The 23,536-nt window shown below is 36.6% G+C and overlaps 1 protein-coding gene across 6 annotated transcripts in view; it reads left to right on the forward strand.

The window, feature by feature from the left end:
* EXOC6B (exocyst complex component 6B) overlaps positions 1 to 23,536 on the forward strand; it is a 713,117-nt gene that overhangs the window by 403,240 nt on the left and 286,341 nt on the right. For 2 of the 6 annotated variants that reach the window (XM_049856493.1, XM_049856494.1), the window contains exons 17-18: positions 6,017 to 6,151; positions 15,008 to 15,187. In XM_049856493.1, the coding sequence (XP_049712450.1) occupies positions 6,017 to 6,151; positions 15,008 to 15,187 (315 nt within the window). Of the gene's footprint in view, positions 1 to 6,016; positions 6,152 to 15,007; positions 15,188 to 17,508; positions 19,348 to 23,536 lie in introns of those variants that run through there. The other 4 variants (XM_049856495.1, XM_049856496.1, XM_049856498.1 and 1 more) reach the window with 3 other exon arrangements.

The raw sequence follows: 23,536 nt of genomic DNA on the forward strand, positions 1-23,536 counted from the left end.
GACTATTATTCTTGGTAACTGATGGGAATTAGGGTATATGTTGGCAGATGGTGATGGTTGGGTAGAAAGCAAGGTCTGCAACTGAAAGTGAGGATGGGGAAAAAGTGTTGGGGATGGAGGAGAGAGAAGGTGTGAGCTAGTTCTGTGGAAGTATGGAAAAGAGGATTAGTGCTGTATACTGTGATTATCTAGTAACATTAAAGACAACTCGTGGCTAGTGGACATGAAATAAGTTCATATTAATAATAATTATTGTTGTTGGTTGCCATTGAGTCATCTCTGAATCCTGGTGACCTCATGTGTAATAGAATGAAACATTGTGTGGTCCTGTGCCATCTTCATGATGGTTGATACATTTGAGATCATTGTTGTCAGTCTGCCTCATTGAGGGTTTCCCTTGTTTTCATTGGCCCTCCACTTTACCAAGCATGATGTCTTTTTCTAGCAATTGGTCTTTCCTGATGACATGTCCAAAGTAAGAGGGTTGAAGTCCCACCATCCTTGCTTCTAAGGAACATTCTGGTTATATTTTTTCTAAGACTGTTTTCTTTGTATATTCAATATTCTCTACAAAAGCCACAGTTCAAGCACTCAATTTTTCTTTTGTCTTCCTTTTTTGTGATCCAACTTTCACATGCATATAAGGTTATTGGAAAGCCCATGGCTTGGGTCAGGCACATCTTAGTCATCAAAGTGACATCTTTTTAATGCTTTAAGGAGATTTGCCCAGTCCAATATGTTTGTTTGATTTTTTTGACTGTTGCTTCTATGAGCATTAATTGTTGAGCCAAGCAGTATAAAATCATTGACAACTTTAATTCTTCGTCACTTATCATGTTTTTTATTCGTCCAGTTGTAAGGATTTTTGTTTTCTTCATGTTAAAGCATAATCCATACTGAAGGCTGTAATCTTTAATTTTTATCAGTGAGTGCTTCAAGTCATCTTTGTTTTCAGAAAGTAAAGTTGTCATCTGCATACCAAAGGTTGTTAATTAGGCTTCCTCCCATCCTGATGCCTCATTCTTTTTCATATCATCTGGCTTCTTGAATTATTTGTTCAGCGTACAGACTGAGTAAGTAAGGTAAAAGTATACAATCCTGATAACACAGCTTTTCCAATTTCGAGCCATGCAGTATCACCATGTTCTGTTTGAAGAACTGCCCTTTGATCCATGTGTAGATTCTGCAAGAGCACGTTAAGTGTTCTGCAATTTCCATTCTTTGTAATGTTATCCACAGTTTGTTATGATCCACACAGTCAAATGGCTTCGCATAGTTGATGAAACACCGATAAACATCTTTCTAGTATTCTCTGCTTTTGGCTAGGATCCATCTGACAACAGCAATGATATCCTTTGTTCTACAGCCTATGTCAGTGTATGGCTGCAGTTATTTTTTAATTATCCTCAGCAGAATTTTGCTAGCATGAGCTGTTAATGATATTGTTTGATAATTTCCACATTCAATTTCATCACCTTTCTTTGGAATGGCCAGTCGCTTGGCCAGGTAACTGTGCTTTGAAATTTCTTGACATAAACAAGTATGTGCTTCCGGCATTGTATTCATCTGTTGAAACATCTCAGCTGGTATTCTGTGGATTCCTGGAGCCTCGTTTTCTGCCAGCGGAGCTCTTACTTCTTCCTTCCGTGCTAGTGATTCTTGATCAGATGCAGCCTCCTGAAATGGGTGAACTTTGACCAATTCTTTTTGGTACGGTGACTCTATGTATTCCTTCTATCGTCTTTTGATGTTTCCTGCCTCATTCAGTGTTTACCTACAGAATCCTTTAATATAGCAATTTGAGGCTTAAATTTTTTCTTCAGTTCTTTCAGCTTGAGAAATTCTTCTCTTTTGGTTTTCTGACTCCAGATCTTTGCAGTTTTTATCATATACTTTATCTTGTTCTCAAGCCCCCTTTTAAATCTTCTGTTCAGTTCTTTTACATCATCGTTTCTTCTGTTCACTTGAGCTATCCTCTGCTCAAGATCAAGTTTCAGAGCCTCTTTTCACTTCGATTTTGGCCTTTTTCTTCTTTGCTGTTTTTTTGTAATGATCCTATTAGTGATGCCATATTGGGTTTTTTTTTTTTTTGCTATAATAGTCTCCCAGGAGATTGAATAAATGACCAATGCTTTGCATTTTTGTTTTTAGTATAATTTAGATTGATGACCACATGGTCCTGTCCTCTGTTATTTGCCTTCATCTGTTGTGTTAATAGCAGTCATATTCCTTGCATTATGGTAAAACAGTTTATATTTATATGTCAAATATAAACTGTATTATACCTTGGAATTTAGACTGGTAAGTTCCAAGTATTTTGAGTATTTTAGATAGTTTAGTCTTGGAAGTGGTATAAAATAAGTTAGTTGACACAGCGTTTTGTATTCTAGCTGGGGTAAAATTGAGATAAAATTCCCTGAAGCATTAGAAGATAGCTCATTTTTGTGAGTGGGAACTAAGGCTGCTGTTTAGTTCTTTGTCTTCTTATAAATCTAATAGTTTCGGCATACTGGTGGTGTGGCGAGGAGTCTGTTGTCTCATTTTCTTGCCTTGTGTTAGTTTTCCTGGAGCTTTAGTGTGCTGAATTTTCTATTTTTGGAAGCAACCTAATTTCAGGCCTAATATAAGTGTGTGTGTATACTCCAGAAGCAGTTTATATTTGGGAATGGAAAGCTTTTCTTGGAATTTAGGGCTGACTTTTGAACTACTGAAGATGATGAAGACATTTTCTCTGGAGTTAGTCAAGAATAGAACATCTGTCAGTCACATGTCTTAGGTTCCACCAGAATTGTCAGAGGAGATGTGACCTCCACAGTATACTCTTTGCATCCTTTCTGATACAGGGAAACTCTGGTAGTGTAGCGGTTAAGAACTATAGCTGTTTACCAAAAGGTCAGCAGTTTGAATTCACCAGGTACTCCTTGGAAACCCTAGTACAGTTCTACTGTGTCCTTAGGGTCACTAGGAGTCGGAATCAACTTGACAGCAATGGGTTTTTGTTTTTTTTTTTCTGATTCAGGGAGGGAAATTCAGGAAAATTTCTTACTTCTTAATAGTTTTGAACTTAAGTGACTTTTGTCATTTAGTTGTGAGAGGTAGTTGTTCATCTTACAGTATTTTCTTTGTCTTTTTTATATAGTTCTCAAAGAACTTCATATAAGAGGTAATAAATATTTAATCTGTTGTTAGTTCCATGTTCTTGAAACAGTGTTAAGGCTGGTTTGGATTGCAGCAGTTATATATTTTTATAAGAGAGTGGGAAGTAGGGGTTAAAAATATCGTCAGAGGAGCTCTAACTCTGATGGAAGTTGTTATATGAAATTGCTTTGTTTCATCCTTAAGTATAAAATTACCCCCAAAGCATCTGGCTTTACATTTGTAAATGCCCTTCTAAGGATCTTTATATCTGTCATTCAGGAGTAAAGATCACTTAGACCTCATTAACAGACAATATTCCCTCTGAAAATGACATGGTATCTACTGTAATCCTAGAGTGTTTTAATAGTCTATTCTATGCTCAGCAATGAAACATTTCAAAAGTGAGTGACAGCCAATTGATGCAGTTCATGGTGATCTTTTGTGTTGACAGATCTTTAAAAAGTCATGGGAAATTACCACTGTACCCAGTGAAGCCGCCTCCTTTTTTAAAACTGCCAGTATCCTGTAAAACAGGACAATTTTCTCTTTGACTGCCACTGTTTTTTATTTCGATAACATGACACGATTCCTCCTTATTATTAGGATTTCTTTTGATAGACAGAATGCCTTCCCTATAGGTAACGCTAATTTTAAAATAGAAATTTTTCAGTTCTCCAAATTAACTCTCTTACTTTTCTGACTTCCACATCAAGACAACCTTGCCAGTAGCCACCTTCCCACTCAGGAAGAAAAGTGATTTAATTTAGACAACTTAAATTTTTAAAGTTATTTTAGTCCTCCTCCAAGGGAGAAACAGAGTAAAAGGAAGTTGATGAATTGCTTATTTTGGTATTTTTCCCTAGAGCATTCTAAAGTTAAAGACTGATTTTGGGGAGTAATTTTATAGAAGCTAATAGTCTTGTGTCCGAAATTCAAAGTCTCCAAATTAAAACTGTGGAATTAAGAGGAAGGGGCTGCTGACCTAGGTGAAGTTGCCTGATGAGATGAGTTTTAGGGAATAAATAATACAGAGATCTAGCCCCAATATTGCCGTCACTTTTCATCTAAGAGAATTGGTTAGAACCACATCTCTGATCTTTGCCCACAATCATTATGTTTCAAAAGTAGCTCTTTTCCTCAAACCTTTAAGGTGATCCTTACTCGAGCAGAAGGTACCTTTTTTCTTAGTCCAAGCCATTACTAAAGCATTGTCAGTTGACATGCATTTTTTGAGAATAAACTATGTGCCATAGTCTTGGGCTGGGTGCTATGGAGGAGATAAGAATGTACTTTCTGATTATAGTTCTACTAATATATTTTTTTAATATCCCACACAGTAGTACAATAACTCTTACTGAAGCATCATCCCAACTTTTAAACATTGTTTTGAAATATCATTTAATTTTGGGAAAATACATAGTACCTCCCTAATCCTCAGTTCCAGTTTCTTTGTGTCATCATCCCAGTTGCCCCCTGCCTCATTATTTGACTGATCTAAAATTCATCATCCTCAGCCTTATATACTAAGACTCTCTCCACCTGCCACAACCCTACTGTAAGACCTACTCTTGTAAAAATGGAAAGCTAAATATGTAGAAAAGATACAGAGAAAAACAGGGTTCCATTTCATTTCTTCTTTGATTTTCTCTTAGACTTTGGGGAATATAAACAGTTTTCATAGTTAAAATAGGCACCTCTCTCTGTCCCCGCCGCCCCCCCCCCCCCCGCCCTTTTCTTTCTTAGAGAGCGTAGAACCAAATCTTGGAGAGGTCTAGTTGATTGATGGCAGACTCAGAATCTGATATTTCAACCTAATGCATACAAACATGCAGTATTCCAGGGCTGCCATTTTATGGATTTCTTATGCTAAAAAAGCACTCTCAGAAGTCATTTAGGTGAGTTTATATTTTGAAGTTACACTACTTGGATTTGCGTCCTAACTCTATTTAGATTATGCAATCTAGAGAAAATTACTTTTATTTTCCTGTTACAATAAAAAGGAAATAGTAATTAGTCCATTTAACCCACTTCTCCAGGTTGCTGGGAAGACAACATAAGAAAATGAATTGTGAAGTGTTTCAAACTTTTAATCTCTATGTAGACAATGATAATTATTCCTTATCTGTGTCCTCCCAAAATAATTTATAGCATATGATTACTTTTATCTTACTGATATTGTCTTCTTTCAGGCTGCCTTCTATAAGAAAAGTGAAATTGTATTTATAACACAATATTTAATCCTCTCAATAACTCCATGGATTAGAAATTATTAACATTTTACAAATAAGGAAACAGGCTTAGGGAAGTTAAGAAACTTTCCCAAGATCAATAATATATGAGCTTTTAATCTCTTTGTTTCTCTGACTTCAGTATTCATGTTCTTTCTCCCATAACCTGATGTAGTTTGTTAATATACTGCAGTCTATTCAAACATCTCTGTTCAACATGCCTAATTTTAAAACTTCTTGTTGCCATTTCAGTTTTCTTGTTCTTTTAGTGAAAGTTCATTTATTTGTTTGGCCAATTATTTATTGGCAGACAATATGTGAAACCCTAGCAGTTTTTGTTCTTAGTCTAGTCTTAAACAGAAGAAAACATGTGTTCAAAATAGAATGCCCGCCCCCCCGCCCCCGCCCAAAAAAGAATGTTAAGCTCCTATACTAGGGGAAATAGAAGATGCTTTGGGCTGTCAGGGAAGGCTTCTTAAGGAAGTTACACCTACACCCATGCCTTAAAATACCCTTTGCAGAATACAGATGGCCTCTGCCATCATGCTTCTTTTTTTTTTTTTTTTAAAGTTCCTACAGATTTATATTAAGCCATTCATCCTGGGATGAATACTCAAATATGACTCTTAAATGTACTTACTGTTTTCCAGCTTGTCCAGATTATCATCAATACAACACACTTGGAGAAATCCTGTAAATATTTGGAAGAATTTATTACCAATATCACTAATGTGCTTCCAGAAACAGTCCACACCACTAAGCTCTATGGGACCACAACTTTTAAGGTGAGAAGATCCCACAGTACAGTGACACTGATTCTTCTATGCATAGCTTGGGGCATTCTACCCAGCCTGGCCTTGTTTCCCCCAGGATGCATTAGTATGATCCATAACGTGCTCTTGAAATTAGGTGCTTTAGATTTTTTTTTTCCCACTCTCTATCTCCTTAGAAAAGTAAATATCAGTACTTGTTGGATATTTAAACCCTTCCTTACATTTTGCATGTGAAAATGGCTATTTCCTAAGCTGGCCCTCATCACATTCAGGAATTCTTAAGAATGGCCTGGGAAATAGTGGTTATGGTTGACATCTGTGTTTATTAAAAATTTCTATTTAGCTGTCTCCTCCTTCCTGTGTCTTGTGTCCAATTTTTTGTTTTACTTTTTAGTGAGAAAATTTTACCCCCTGCTGTTGTAGCTAGCAATTTTAGATTCATCTCACAAGTTCATATCAGTGGTTTTGATCCAGTGTGGATCAAATGGGAAAGATGACACTCTTGTACAGAAAAAGAAGGATTGACAGTAGATGGGTTTCTGAAGGGTAAATACCTTATATTAGAAGAACCTTTAGAAATTCTTTTTATTGCCATGTGAATTTTAAATAAATATTAAAGAGAAGAAGTAAAAGAGCAACTTCTAAAATGCTAAACGGGTGGATTCTGACATAAAAACCAACTTGTATGATTTGAGTTTTTGTTACTGTTGTTATTTGATTGTTTTAGTTTTGAATATTCTTTATCACTCTTTTGAAATTCATAAATTGATTTCAATTAGATATATATACTTGAAATCATGATTTATGCCCCCTAGTGTTGTTTTGGAGCCCTGGTGGCACAGTGGTTAAAAGCTTGGCTCTACCCAAAAGGTTAGCAGTTCGAATCCACCAGCAGCTCCTTGGAAACCCTATGGGCCAGTTTTATTCTGTTCTATAAGGTTTTTTTTTTTTTTTGTTGTTGTTATGAGTTGGAATTGACTTGATGGCAACTAGTTAGTATTGTTTACTTTTTCCCATCCTTTTGTCCGTTTCCTTTTTTATCTGTCCCTTCCTTTGAGAGTAGGCATGAGAGGATAAGTCAAATTTAATTCATATTGTTTATTATATTTTATCAGATAAAAAAAATTGTTAATGACCTACTCTTCTTTTGTAAGAGAAAGGTGAGATATTCACCCACAAAATACTTGGTACGTACCTATGTGATCAGGTCAGCAGCTAGACTGCATTGCATATTCATGATGTGACACAGATCGTTTGTTTCTAATTACCTATCAATTTACTTAAAACAGAACTTCCTTGTACCTCATGTTATATTCGTATCAAAACCAAAAATCAGACCCGTTGTTGTCGAGCTGATTCTGACTCATAGCAACCGTATAGGACAGAGTAGAACTGCCCTATGGGGTTTCTAAGGAGCAGCTGGTGGATTTGAACTGCTGACCTTTTGGTTAGCAGCCTCAACACTTAACCACTGCACCACCAGGGCTCCAATACTTCCAAATTTTTCAGAAGTATCTTATTATGTTAATGTATTTTAGTGAGGGAAAGAATTGTTTAATAAAGAGGCCCCAAGAATGAGTAAAAAAATATGACAAGAACTTTAAGAACTTCAGAATGACCTAAGACAATTTGAGATAAATTATAATTACTCTTACTTTTTATGGAGCATGGGCAGTACTTTTATTAAAAAAAAAAAAAAAAAGGTCTCTATTTTGATTTACTGTGAAAGCCAAAATTTCTCCAGGAAAGAAGATGTCGGAGGGGCTGTAGTTTAGTGTTCAATAGAGAATATGGAGTCAGGGAGTTAGAACTCAAGGTTCATTTATACTTTCTGTCATATGGGGGATATGTAAAGTCTACTGCTACTCTTCCCAACCCAAGTCTCAATTTTCTTATTTCAAAGGCTTTTCAAATTATATGAAGTCTTATAGTCTAAAAAAAAAATTTTTTTTTTTTTTTTTATAGTCAGAAATCTTTCCAAACAATGGCTTGTGTGTTTTGTTGTTGCTCTAGCACTGAAAATGCTGAGGGAACATTTAAGATAGACAGGAAGCCATGGAGTTGGACAGCCAGTTAAATACTTAGTACAGGAGAAGTTCTAGAGACCACTGAAGGTCATGATGACAGTGCTTTTTTGGAAACTCTCGTTGCTTAAAACACATTAAAAGTTTATTTTTACCAGGGCTGTTTCGACCAGCTAACCCAGAACGCAGTATAAACATGGCAATTATAACAATTCCGTTTTGTGTATTTTCTTAAGCTACTGTTTCTAGAAAACAGTCCCTTACAGATGGAAATCTTTATGCTGGAAAAAAGGCAAAAGAATCAGAAGGTCTTCAAGGTATTTTCTTGCAGAGTTCCCTCTTATTTCTGCCATATGCAACATAATCAAATTGTCATTCTTAACTTTCCCGGTTCATAGAATTTCCTCGCTATCCTACAAAAGAGAATGAAAGACTTTATCCGTTTACTCCAGCACAAATGTTGCTGAGTATCTACTGCGTGACAGTCTGGAGGTTCTTGGGAAGGGAGAGGAGAAATACTTAGCCCCTCGACTTAGAGTTTATGATTTACAGAGAAGACAGACATGGTATGTTCTATAAAGAATTATGCAAAAGCAACTAGAACAATACATTAAATGCATTCAATTCCTCACTGATTGAGCAGGTTTTTATGAAGCATCTACTACATATTGGGCAATGTTATAAAACCAGTAAACTAGTTGTTGTCAATCCTGTGTGTTTCAGAGTAGAACTGCACTCCATAGGGTTTTCAATAAATGACCACTCCATAGAGTTTTCAATAAATGAATAATTTCAGTAAATAAGTCTGTAAATTATTTTACAGGGCTTATATTCTAGTGAGGCTGTTGCTAGGAGTCAGAACTGACTGGACGGCAGTGGTATTTTTTGTTTGTTTTTAGTAGTAGGAACTAGTAAGAAAAATAAATGACCCAGATGAAATGAGAAATTGAATCATTTGTATTTCTAATACAGAAATATTCCAGTCAGAGAGAACTGTCCAGTAGCAGGTTGGTGTGTTGAAGGAGTAGCAAGGAGGTTTATCTGGCTGGGTATTGATGTATCTGTCACTGGTGGTAGAAGTGGTAGGAGACGAGGAGTCAGATGATTTTCCATTCTTGTAGGCCACAGTAAATACTGTAGACTTTATTCTGAGATGAGATGTGAAATTAATAGAAGATGGGGGTGGTGGTGATGATATGATTTATGCTTTTAATGGGTAAAGCTCATTGTTGTGCAGAAAATTAACCATAGGTCAGTAATAGAGGAAGAAGAGAAGAGTGTTTGGAGGCTATTGCAGTAGTCCAGGTAAGAGATAATGGGTGTTAGGTGTGGAAGTGGTAAGATATATTTTTGGAAGTTGAGACAACAAGGCTTATTGCTGAATTGGGTATACGTATATAAGAGAAAGAGCAGAGTCTAGGATAATTTCAGTATTTTGAACTGAGCAAACTGTATATAAATAGTGGTGCCATTGAAATGGGGAATAGTGAGAGAATCACAGATTTGGGGAGGGACAGGCAGAATCAATACTTCTACTTTTGATATATAAGCTTGAGATATTTAGTATAGTTATCTGCATACAGATGTTTAATAGGGCAAAGTCAGAGCTAGAAATAAAAATTCAGGATTCACCAATGTAATAAAAAAAAATTTTTTTTTTTTAATGTAATAAAGATGGTATTTAATACCCCAGAACTGGATTTTTTCTGGGAATTGAGTATAGATAGAGGAAAAGTGTAAGGATTGAGCTCTGAAGGACTTCAACTTTGAAATGTCTAGAAAAGGAGGAAAATTCTACAGAGGATGAGCTGTCCGTATCCCAGATTTGGGACCTGAAAGATGACTTCACAGAAAAGGTACAAGTTAACTCCAGAAGATAAGCTAGATAACTGGGATCTTCTAAAAATTAAAAACTCATCAAAAGACTTCACCAAAAGAGTAAAAAGAGAACCTACAGACTGGGAAAAAATTTTTGGCTATGGCAAATCTGACAAAGGTATAATCTCTAAAATCTGCAAGAAAATCCAATACCCCTACAATAAAAAGGCCAATAATCCAATTAAAAAATGGGCAAAGGAAATGAACAGACACTTTACCAAAGAAGACATTCAAGCAGCCAACAGACACATGAGGAAATGCGGGTGATCACTAGCCATTAGAGAAGTGCAAATCAAAACTACAATGAGATACCCTCTCACCTTGACATTACTGGCTCAAATAAAAAAAAAAACAAAACAGGAAATAACAAATGTTGGAGAGGCTGTGGGGAGATCGGAACTCTTATGCATGCTAGTGGAAATGCAAAATGATACAACCATTTTGGAAAATGATATGGCGCTTCCTTAGAAAGCTAGAAATAGAAATACCATATGATCCAGCAATCCCACCCCTAGGAATATATCCTAGAGAAATAAGAGTTGTCACACAAATAGACATATGCACACCCATGTTCATTGCAGCATTGTTCAGAATAGCAAAAAGATGGAAACAACCTAGATGCCCATCAACAGATGAATGGATAAACAAACCGTGGTACATACACCCAATGGAGTATTACACAACGATAAAGAACAACGATGAATCTGTGAAGCATCTCATAACATGGATGAATCTGGGGGGCATTATGCTGAGTGAAATAAGTCAATCACAAAAGGACAAATATTATATGAGACCACTTCTGTAAAAACTCATGAAAAGGTGTACACACAAAATGAAACAATCTTCGATGGTTATGAGGGAGGGGAGGGTGGGGATGGAAAAACACTAAATAGACAATAGATAAGTGATAACATTGTGAAGGGCAAGACAGTACACAGTACTGGGGAAGCCAGCACAACTTGTACAAGGCAAGGTCATGAAAGCTCCATAGACACATCCAAACTCCCTGAGGGATGGAATTGCTGGGCTAAGGGCTGTGGGGACCATGGTCTCAGGGAACATCTAGCTCAATTAGCATAACAAAGTTTATAAAGAAAATGTTCTACGTTCTACTTTGGCAAGTAGCGTCTGGGGTCTTAAAAGCTTGTGAGTGGCCACCTAGGATACTTCACTGGTCTCACTGCTTCGGGAGCAAGGGAAAACGAGGAAAATTAAAGATATTAGGGAAAGATTAGTCCAAAGGACTAGAGGACCGTATCTACCACGGCCTCCACCAGACTGAGTCCAGTACAACTAGGTGGTGCCTGGCTACCACCACTGACTGCTCTGACAGAGATCGCAATAGAGGGTCCCAGACAGAGTTGGAGAAAAATGTAGAACAAAATTCTAACTCAGAAAGAAAGACCAGACTTGCTGGCCTGACAGAGACTGGAGAAACCCTGAGAGTATGCCTGCCGGACACCCTTTTAGCTCAGTAATGAAGTCACTCCTGAGGTTCACCCTTCAGCCAAAGATTGGACAGGCCCATAAAATGAAACGAGACTAAAGGGGCACACCAGCCCAGCGGCAAGGACTAGAAGGCAGGAGGGAACAGGAAAGCTGGTAATAGGGAACCCAAGGTTGAGAAGGGAGAGTGTTGACACGTTGTAGGGTTGTTAACCAATGTCATAAAACGATAAGTGTACCAAGCATTTAATGAGAAACCTAGTTCGTTCTGTAAACCTTCATCTAAAGTATAATTTAAAAAAAAGAAAGGTACAAGTTCGGCTGGTTTTTGAGACCAGCAGAAGTTACCCAGACAGGGAAAGAGTGAGGAGGGGGTGAAAAACATTATAAGGAGAGTCAACTTCATGTTCAAAGAAAGATGAAACGATAAAGTAAAGGCAGGCTTATTCAGAGTAGAATAAATGTGGCAGTGAGATGTAAAAAACCAAAAAACCAAACCCACTGCCGTGGAGTCGATTGTGACTCATAGTGACCCTATAGGACAGAAGAGAACTGCCCCGTAGGGTTTCCAAGGAGCACCTGGCGGACTCGAACTGCTTACCTTTTGGTTAACAGCCATAGCACTTAACCACTACGCCACCAGGGTTTCCATTAATAGGTAATTTGGACTATATCTTAAAGTCTTTGGAAGACTCTAAGCAAGGAAGCGGTACATTAAAAAAATAAAAAAATAATGCGACCGTGCCTAATTTAAAGGAAGGAATAAATAAACCACAGTTACACAAAATTCAGCATGAGAGGAAATTAAATACCTGGAATACTTTGTATAACTAATAAATTTTTATAGCTCATAAATTTGAAGATATCTAGGAAAATATATGACTAAAAGTGATTCAAGAAGATAGAGAAAACCCAAATTGACTAGTAATATGAAAGAAACAAGAACGTTGTCAAAGACTTATTAAAATTGAGCAAGGTCCAGATGGTTTTACCAGTGAATTCAAATCATAGAGAAAGAAAGTATTTGTTATTTTTTTACAAAGCCAGCATAACATGATTGAAAAAAATGGCAAAAGCACAGAAAATAATCTGAACAATTAAAGGGAATTATTGATGTAAAGAGGGAGCTCTGGTGGTGCAGTGTTTAAAGTGCTCAGCTGTTAATCAAAAGATCATTGGTTCAAACCCACTAGCTGCTCCACAAAATAAAAATATGGCAATCTGCTTCTGTAAAGATTTGTAGCCCTATGGGGCAGTTCTACTCTGTCCTATAGGGCCGCTATGAGTTAGACTCGACAGCAGTGGGTTTGGTTTTGGTTTATTGATGTAAAAATCCAAAATAAAATATCAAACAAGATTTAGAAGTACATACGAAGAAAGTAGGGTTAAAAATAAAGTTAGGAACGCAAAGATTATTGTTGTTGTTAGGTGCCATCGAGTCAGTCCCGACTAATAGCCGCCCTACATACAGCAGAACGAAACACTGCTGGGTCCTGTGCCATCCTCACAATCGTTGTTATGCTTAAGCCCGTTGTTACAGCCACTGGGTCAGTCCATCTCACTGAGGGCCTTCCTCTTTTTTGCTGACTCTCTACCAAGCATGATGTCCTTCTCCAGGGACTGATCCCTCCTGAAAACATGTCCAAAATCAAGATTATTAGTATTAGAAAATTGTTTAAAATTATTTACTACTATAAAAACATCAAAGGAGGAATAAAAAACAAAACAACTATGAGTATTTGGGAAGAAACCAAAAAGGCAACCATTCCTTTTAGTAAAATAAGAATGAAGGGCATTATTAGTAGGTTATCATACAAATAAAATATTAAGCACAGAAATGTTCATTGAACCATTGTTTATATAATATAGTGACTGACTGTAAAGTGTACTAAATACACTTTAAAATTATGTAGCCATTTAAAAAAGATGGAGTGGAAATGTATGCAAGATGTATTTTTGGGTGAGAAGTAATAAGATTCTAGAAAATCATTCATAGTATAGTCCCATTTTATGTAAAATTGAATATCTGTGTTTGTATATTCCCGAAGGGATGTGTTATGGAATGTTCCCTAAAATGTTAACTGGTTTTCTCCAGGAATTTTAGATTTTTATTTATACTTTTGTGGATTTCTTGAAGATTTTATAATGATTTGAAATTTTATTGTAGTTGTAAAAATATAAATTTATTTTTGCTTTGGTTTAAAAAAATGACAGCTTCTTAGGTAGTTAATATGAGCAGGATAGCATTAAAGAGGCTAGTTAGAAATCTCTTGTATTACTTCACATGAAAATGGTGAGGAGGGTATAAGTTAGAAATTTAGGAGCTAGAGTTTATAGGGTGTAGTGATTGACTATGAAAAAAAGAAAGGAATCCAATATGTTGATTAAATCCCTGCCTTAACTGAATGAGTGGAAATTGAGGAATATGAAGAATCTAGTTTTGGACTTAGTGAGTTCAAAGTGTCTGTGTGTCAGAGATGCCTAGGAAACAGTCAGATAGATGGGTCTAGAATAAGGGTGGGTTGGGAAAGGAACTGTATTGAAGACAGAGGTACTGGAAGCCATAGAAATTGATAAAATCACTCAGAGAAAATGAAAAGATTACAGGTCAGAGAAGTAAAAGGAAAACCATGTCACAAAAGCCAAGGAAAGGCAGAGTTTTAAGCAGAGAATGTTTAATGGAGATCGAATAAGATCAGGCTGAAAAATATTAAATGTGGTAGCATGGAAGTCATTGGTTACCTTGGACCAATCCATGTTGGTGGATTGGTAGCATCAGAATTTACATTGCCCTGGTACAATGTAGACCCTTTTGCCCCGAAAGTACTTTTCTTGGAATGTTAGTCCCACAACACTTCTAAGAGCGTTTATTTAATCTGCTAATGTACATCATGAATCTCTTATACGGGATTTCTCAAACTTGCTTGATCAAGAAACTCTTTTGTTGTTGCTTTAGTATCTTACAGGGCTAACTTGGAACACATTTAGGAAACATTGGAGTATACCAATCTTTGAGGAAGTTTGATGGTAAAGAAGGGAAAGGGGTAGGATGGTAACTAGTGGGACTATATACCATTGAGTTTTTTTTTTTTTAATAAATTGAAACTTCAGAATACTTATAAGCTAAAGGAATGAAACGAGAGGCTATAGAGAGGTTGGTATTATAGGAAAGAAGGTTCTTGGAGTCCCAGAAGAGGACTTGCTGAGAGCAAGTCGAGTTTTCAGGAGGGATAAGAAAGTAAAAAAGGATGCAGATAGCTGAGACCAGTGAAGACAATTTACCCATTTAGTGAAGTGAAATACCTTGTCTTGTAGACAAAAAAATCTGAAAAAGACTTCATTGTGTTTTTGAAAAAAGGAAAATTAATGGAGATTGTGATACTGCTCAATCTTCTGAATTATGTTACTTAGTAGATAGAAGAGTAAAGCAGCTCCCAAGCATAAGCTTCTGCCTTGCCCATACAGTAGTTTACCTGATGTGTAATTTACCCAATCTTTCAAATTTTGTGTTATTTCACAGGATGCTAGGCATGCAGCTGAAGAAGAGATTTATACTAACTTAAACCAGAAGATTGATCAGTTTCTACAGCTGGCAGACTACGACTGGATGACAGGAGATTTGGGCAACAAAGCTAGTGATTACCTAGTAGACCTCATTGCCTTTCTACGTAGCACCTTTGCTGTATTCACACACCTTCCTGTAAGTGACAGTTGCTCTTACTTTGCCTGAGATGTAGAAAAGTATTTCCCTTGAGATCTACTTTAGTGAGGATGTTAGTTTCTGCTTTAACTAGCCAGGAAGTTGTGCAGGATATAAAAGATGACACTCTAATTATCAACTGTAAACGAGGATTAGAGACATTTTCCATAATCTTTTCATTGACTTTTGCATTTTATTTATTCTGAAAATGGCCCCTAATATCACGTCTACTTATCTTCCTGCTGACTTGAAGGTAATTCGTACACAGACGGAATGTAAGTTTTGGTAGAAATGAAAGAGAAATTTAGGAGTTAGAATTTCAGATATCTATCTTTCAGTTCTAGAATTTTTGTTTAATTTTTTTAATACACTCAGATTCTCTAGTGAAATTTCCATCTTTTTATCTACTTTGTCTATCTTTTCTCTATATTCTCGAACGTATTAAAATCAGTCATTTTAAAGTCATTATTTGCTAACTCCGATGTGTAGTTTACCTGGATCTGTTTGATTTTTCTCTTGATTGGTCATATGGTCTATTTTTCTACAATCCTTGTATTTTTTTTACTGATGTTAGACATTGTGTTTAAAATGTGTAGAGATTCCAGATAATAATATTTTCCAGTCACCCTTTCCTTTGCTAAGTAGGTTGAATGAGTGTGTGGGTGGTGGTTTGAGGCTGATCACCTTAATCCACTCATGGAGTGAGCTGGATCATGTTGCAATCTACTTCTGGTTTGGCCTGTTGCTAGGCTGTCATCCTACAGGGCTTTATTAGTGACCTGGAGGGTCATTGTCTTTTCAGCACCAAGAGGACTATGGAAATTCTCACTTTTCAGAGAAATATTATCTCTTTAGCCTCCTGCCTTCTTCAGTTTCAAAATTTGGCAGATGTCTTGAGAGGGAGTCTGGCCCTGTATTTGGGGCCCCTCAAGTCCCCACTTTTTTGCCTTTAGTCACACGCAACCTTCAAAAAAATACCTGAGTTTTCTGTACCGTAGCAGACCCTCTGTAAGAGGCCAAGTCTAAATTCTTAGTGGTACCCAGATCAGCATTTGATACCAGGAAAAAAAATGGTTGGAGATTGTCAGTGTCCATTCACCGCTCCCTTAAGAGGTTTCGGCTATGGATTCTCTCCTAGCAAATTGTTTTCTTTGAAACACTCTGAGACAGTGGGTAATTAGCCTTTGCTTTTTTTTTTTCCCCCCAGGGTTCTGGCTTAGTTCTTTATTGTTCTCAGCTATATAGCTTTAGAATTCAGCAAATGTCTTAAGGAGAAAATGGCCTTCAAATCTTTAATTTTGGCCTTCTACTCCATGTAAGCAGCAACATCTCCCTGGTTTCTTTCAGTCCTAGCAGTGACTTTCTGCGTGGATCTAACTCAGATTCTCAATCAGTTGCCTATGCCCAGGTTTAGGAAATGCCCCCAGGGACAGCTACAGATCCTTAGCTCACCTTTGAAAGGTTCTGCCTTCCCTGCAATTTTATTCCCATTAATCCTTTTTGCTTCACTGCCCTCTGATATCTTTAAATATATGACTTACAAGTTTTTTACTGAATTTCTAGTTGTTTTTGCTAGGAGTACTGGCTTGCAGAAAATAATTTAGCTTCATCCTGATACTAAAACCAGACAAAAGTAGCACAAAAAAGAAAACTCCAAACTAATCTTACTTACAATTATGGATTTAAAATAAATAAATAAATATTTAGCAAGTCAGTCTCAAATTGTTTTAAGAAAGTGATTTAGCACTACCACATAGCATTTATCCCAGGAACACAAGGATGGTTTTGTATTTAAAAATCTATTAAAAGAATTTATCACATTACTGGGAGAAGGAGATGAGGTATTTAACCATCTTGATATATTCCAAAAAGGCATTGTATAACACTCAGCCTTCATGCCTGATTAAAAAACAAAATAAAGCACAAAACTTACTAAATAATGAGCAGTATAGTATTTCAATAACATGATAAAAAGCATCTATTTGAAATTCAGCATCCTTCTTAGATCTAACAGTAAAAAAAAAAAAAACAACAGTGGAATACTAAAAACATTCATTCACATTAACATCAAAAGTATGCCGAAGATTATTCTTCTCATCACAGCATTAGAAGTTTTATCAAATAAAGGAAGAAATATAGATACATAATAAATATTTTATGGTGTGGAGCAGTGGTTAAGAGCAACAGCTATAACCAAAAGGTTGACAATTCAAATCCACCAGGCACTCCTTGAAAACCGTATGGGGCAGTTCTACTCTGTCCTATCGGGTCACTACGAGTCAGAATCAACTCGACGGCAACGGGTTTTCATTTTTTTGTAGGTGGTATGAACAAATGGTTAATGTGCTCAGCTGCTAACCAAAAGGTTGGTGATTTAAGTCCACTCAGAAGCACCTTATAAGAAAGGCCTGCATGGGACATCCAAGGTAATTGGCCTAAGAACATGTTTAGTGCTTCTGTTCTGCCTCCTACTTTGTTGTATAGTGTCTGGGGTCTTAAAAGCTTGCAAGTGGCCATTCAAAGCACAACAATTGATCTCTCTTCTCCTGGAACAGCAGAGGAAGAAGAAATGTCAGGAATTAGGAGGATATGGAATGTGTGGCTAATGGTCTCCATGAACAACTGCCTCCTTTGCCATGAGACCAGCAGAATTGGATGGCACCCCCCCTACCATTACTGAACATTTTGATCAAAGATTCTATAGAAGAATTCTTATTAAAAGGGGGGAAATGCAGAACAGAATTTAAAATTTTCATGAACTCCAGACTTCCTGGAGCCACGAAGGTTAGATGAACCTCTGAAACTCTTCTCCTGAGGTAATCTTTAAACCTTAAACCAAAAATATCCCATGAAGTCTTCTTAAAATTAAGTAGTTTAGCTTAACTTGTAAAAAATGTCTGCCTTAAGCGTTAAGCTCTTTTAAGAACTATCTGTATGGGATCAGACTTAAAGTAACAACTTGGAAGTATTAGATGGGAACCTTAGGGGGCAGTGAATTTATGTTAATGCAGGAGGAACGACTCAAAAGAAGAGTGAGAATGGTTGCACAACTCGAAGAATTTAATCAGTGTCACTAAATTATAAATGTAGAAACTGTTGAATAGGTGTATGTTTTGTCATGTATACTCAACAACAGGAACAAAATAAGTTAATTAAAAAAAAAACAACAAAGGTTAAAAGATAAAAGGGAAGGCCTGGCAATCTACTTCTAAAAGACCAACCACTGAAAACCCTACGGAGGACAGTGCTACTCTGATACACATGGGGTCACTATGAGTCGGAATCACCTTGTTGGCAGTTTGTTTTAATGATACCAGTGTTATCATTACTCATAGATTATTATTGTTTGCAGGAGCCCTCGACTTACAACAGGCTTTTGTTCCCATGATTCTGTCATAAGTCGGCTCCGACCTAAGTTGAATATCTGTTTTTTTAGTTTTCATTAATATTGCCTTTTGAGTCAGAATCGACTCGACGGCAACAGGTTTTTATAAATCATAATACTGAACATCTGTAAGTGAACATCCGAGAATGATAGCGTCAGCAGATGACGTGCTGCAACACTGTATGTAGTTCACGTTACGAACGAGAAGGTACTAAAAAAAAGCCATAAGTGCAGCTCTTGTAACAGGAATCCAGTGTAAATCGGGGACTGCCCTTACTTAGATAACTTGAGAAAGTCAACTGAAAAATAATGATTAGGACTAATAAAAATTTAGTAGGTTAAATGGTTCACCTAAAAAACAAGTAAGCTTTCCTTTGTATTAGCAATAACCCACTGCCGTTGAGTTGATTCTCACTCACAGTGACCCCAAAGGACAGATACCTACGTAGAAAATGTGTTCCAAAAATATACCCTATTCACTTTTGGGCCGTAAAATATAAGATCTCTGTGTTCACACTTAGCAAGAAATGGGTAGAAGTAATGTAAAGAGCACATCACAGAGTAGTATATGAAAGAGACTTGGTTATATATAGATACATAGTGTGCCAGAATGGGAATATTTTATAAAGTAGAGAGTTTTTCCAAGATTAATTACTGCAAAAACCAGGTGAATTTGGGGGAGTATCCTAACAAAGTAATTCTAAAATATATTTGGAAGTAAAAATAGACAATATTTGCCAAAGAAAATATGAAAAAAAAAAATAACAAGGGTGACCTTTTGCTATCAAGTATAGAAATGTTATTATAAAGTAAAAATATCATTCTCAAACTGAAATATACTGATAGATTAAAAGAATACAATATAAAAATCTATAAATAGTTCAAAGAATTTAGAACATGATAAAGATGACATTCAAGATTTGCAGTCTGACCATATGAATAGTGTTGAAGAGTGTTAACATCCATAGCTCATATATCAGATTGAATTCTAGATAGAATAAATATTTTAATTTTAAAAATGAATGAAATTATGAGGAAACCAGTAAAATATTGACAAATATTTCTGTGATCTTAAAGTGAGCATATTCTAAGAATGACACTAAAGATTGAAAGCAGTGAGGAAAAAATTGATAATTTGACTATGCAAAATGCTTTTTAAAGTGCCTAAAATGAATTAATAAAGAAAATAAAATGTAAGCTTATCAAGAAAAATAATTACAATAAATATTTCCAAAGGTTAATATCTGTAATGTGTAAAGTATTGTTTCAAATTTAATAAGAAGAAGAGGCCCCACTTGATAGGAAAATTCTCAAAGGTTGTATTTGGGAAGTCACAAAAGAAGAAAAATGATAACATGAACAAAATGTGCAACTCTAATAATAAGACACGCATGTTAAAATTGTGGGGTATTTTTGCCTATAAACTTGCCAGAAATAAGAAAATGATAGCATTCAATATTTGTGAGACATATTTGGGGAAATAGGTATTGTGACATGTTGCTGGTAGGTGTGTAAATTGGCATGGTCTTCTTCTTGATCAGTTTCAGTATGCCTCAGAAATCCCTTAAATGTATTTACCTTTTTACCCTGTAATTCCACGTTTGGAATTGTAACTTAATGAAAAAAATAATGGATACATTATAAAGTCGAGATATAAGTATGTTCAATGCATACTATTGTATAATCAGGGGTAGGGAATAAAAAAGTCTAGTAACAGGTACATTAGCTAAATAAATAATTATATATTCACGTAATATATAATTTGTCTATTAATTTAATGTTGATAAATATTCATTTAAAACTATATTATTTATTAATTGTAAAATAGTGTATGTTACATGTGATATGATGCCTTTTTTTTATTAATGTATGTATGTTGTTGTTAGTTACCGTGGAGTCTGTTCTGATTCATCATGACCCCGGTGTGTGCAGGGCAGAAAGAACTACATTCCATAGAGTTTTCAAGGCTGTGCCCCTTTGGAAGCAGATCACCAGGTCTGACTTCTGAGATGCTTCTGGGTGGGTTTGAAGCTCCAACCTCTCAGTTAGTAGTCCAGTGCTTAACCATTTGCACCACCCAGGGATTCCTGTTTATCTTTTTTTCAAAGTTTTCCTGGCATGAAGTATAAGGTGCTTTAACAATATGGGGGAAGGGAAGGCAGCGTTTAGAATCATTATTCTCCATCACAAAAATTACTCTGTCTTTGATAATTACTTTATATATTTTTAAAGAACACTTTTTATTGAGGAAAGATTTTTTTGTGTGAAAGTTTCTTTCCTTTATTTGGAAGGTAGATGCCCAGTAGTATTTTGGCCATTACGTCTCCCCCAGCATTGTACAGTTATTTGAAGGAGTGAGATTTTGGAGTATCATAAGAAAAAAAATGTGGTAGTTCAATGTCAGAGTCTTCCTGGACGAGTGTTCCCAATCTTTGTCTCCCTTGTTTTTTTTTTCCCCCCACCTATGCTTAAAAAATAAAATGATACGCTAACTTTAATAAATGTTACCGTGTGTATACGTATATGCCACATAATACAGTGAATGCTTTTTCCGCATGCGGAGATGTGACCTTTCCTGCAGGGCATATACTGTCAGTGAGTAGTTGAGGATTTTTTCCTCTTTTGTTTATTCTGAGCCACCATTGCCTCCTACATACCTCTCAGTGTGAACTGACTTGATTCTACTGTATAGAACTACTTTCTCCCTACCATTCATATCAAAACCCAAAGCACACCCACTGCCATCCAGCCATTCCAACTCAGCAACCCGAAAGGACAGAGTAGAACTGCCCCATAGTATTTCCCAGGAGCGGCTGGTGGATTCGAACTGCTGACCTTTTGGTTAGCAGCTGAGCTCTTAACCACTGTGCCACCAGGGCTCCAATTCATATCAAGGTAGGAGGTAATTCACAGCCTTAAATCTTCAGTATTACTTCCACAAAATTCCATGTTTCTGTCCTATCTAATGTAACGGTCTCTTTCTAAAGCCACACTTTCAGAAAGTAGTTTATCAACCGTTATATTTCCTAGAATCAGATGAGTATGACTCCTAAAATTACCCCTTCTTCCAGATTTCTACACACAGCAAAATCAAACATGCAGCATTTGTGTTCCTGCTCCCCAGAATGCTAGATAACTTCTTCATGGAACCCTGTCTTAGTGGCAAACAGGCCTGCATCTAAGATTTGCCCTTAAGCATTATTAAAGAAAGGGAAGGGACAGAGTTAGTTCTGGTAAAGAAACAAAGTTGTTTGTTTTTTACTTAATATGAATATTTTCTTTTCGTATTTGAAATTCCCAGGCAGGAAATGCTGTCTGTCAAACAGGGATTTAATGATAGGAAATATGTATATGAAGAGAACTGAAAATATAAAGGCAAGGACTGTCTTGCTCCCTTAGATTTTGAAACCCCCAGTTTCTTTTAGTTCTCTGGGATGTTTTATTGCTACAACAGCAGCATAGCCACAGGGATAGGTCAGTGTGTGAGTGTGTGTGTGTGTGTGTGTGTGTGTGTGTGTGTGTGTGTGTGTGAGTGTGTGCTAGATTTCACTGATCATTAGACCCTGAGTGGTCATGGGAAAAGTTACTGAATTTTGCCGTCATTTTCCCTTTGAAGTTTTGGTGACCCAGGCAACCTGCCTATTTACATGAGACACCCAGAAATGATTATAATAATAAGGTGTCTACAGTTAGACTTTTAAAGTTTTACTTACCATGTTCCTTGAGTCAACAGACAAGGTAAGTACCCAAGCATTTCTTTCAGTCCTCAGTTGTATAGTTTACAACTGCGTGCAGTTACTCATTTTGCATGCTTAGCGTAAGAGCATATTTTTGAGAATTTATCTTTGCTATACTGATAATTATCTTTCAGAAATGTTTGAGAGAGAGGAAATGCTGTCTCAAGTAACAGACCCAGAGGAGGGAATCCTGAATTTGTTTTCTGTCTGCTGTTAATGTTAATTTGTATGACCCAGGGCAAGGTCTCTCTGAACCCACCTTGGTTTGCTTAGTTTCTTTGCCTAGGATACAGCGATACCTATCCCTGGCCTTCCTTCCTGAGCTAATGGGCCATCTTATTATGTACATATAAGTCCCTGAAATTCTTCCTGTCTAAAACCCTTTTATGAGGGCAATGGTAGTTCAAAATTCTCGTCTTCCAGAAGGAAGCCCCAAATACTGTTTCTGGCCAAGGCACCTACATGCAACCGCCACCCATCTGTCAGTGGAGGCTTGAGCGTTGCTATGACACCGAATGCTGAGTGTGTTTCAGCAGCTCTTCCTGACTAAGGCAGATTAGGAAGAAAGGCCTGGCAATGTACTTTGAAAATTAGCCAGTAAAAACCCTATGGATGACTACTTTCCAGTGCCCGGCCGATCATGGCGATAGCACAGGACCTAGCAGCATCTCATTCCATTGTGCGTAGGGGTCATCCTGAGCAGGGGGCCAGTTCAAGGGCAGATGATAACAACAAAATATTCTTTAAACTGTCATTTCTCTTAGCACTCCATTTAATTATATAAACTGTTGCCATCTCAGGAATAATTAAATGATTCTTCTGTTTAGAAATTGTGAATGCCTACCACTAAGTATAAAATCTTCTCTGTGACTCTCAAGACTTTCTGTAACGTGGCCCCAAATTATCTTTTTGTCTGTATTTCTCACTGTTTCCTATGTGTCCAATATATTCCTTCTAACTTGAAATAATGCTCTTTGTCAAGCACGTCCAGCTATTTTTTTCTATGTTTGCTCTTTTTTCACACCTTTTTGTTTACTTTAATTGCTTCTGCCCTTTAAGTACATGTAGTCCTCAGCTTATGACAGGGTTTCATTTCGAGAACTCTGTGTAGTCAGTTCTGACATAAGTCAAAAACCTCATTTTTTTTTTTTTTGTTATTAATGCCTGTTATTATCAGTATCTGTATAAATCTGGCAGTGTTTTGAAGAGTAAATCATAAAATCAAAC

The sequence above is a fragment of the Elephas maximus genome, chromosome 17, assembly GCF_024166365.1.
Source record: "Elephas maximus indicus isolate mEleMax1 chromosome 17, mEleMax1 primary haplotype, whole genome shotgun sequence".
NCBI lineage: Eukaryota > Metazoa > Chordata > Mammalia > Proboscidea > Elephantidae > Elephas > Elephas maximus.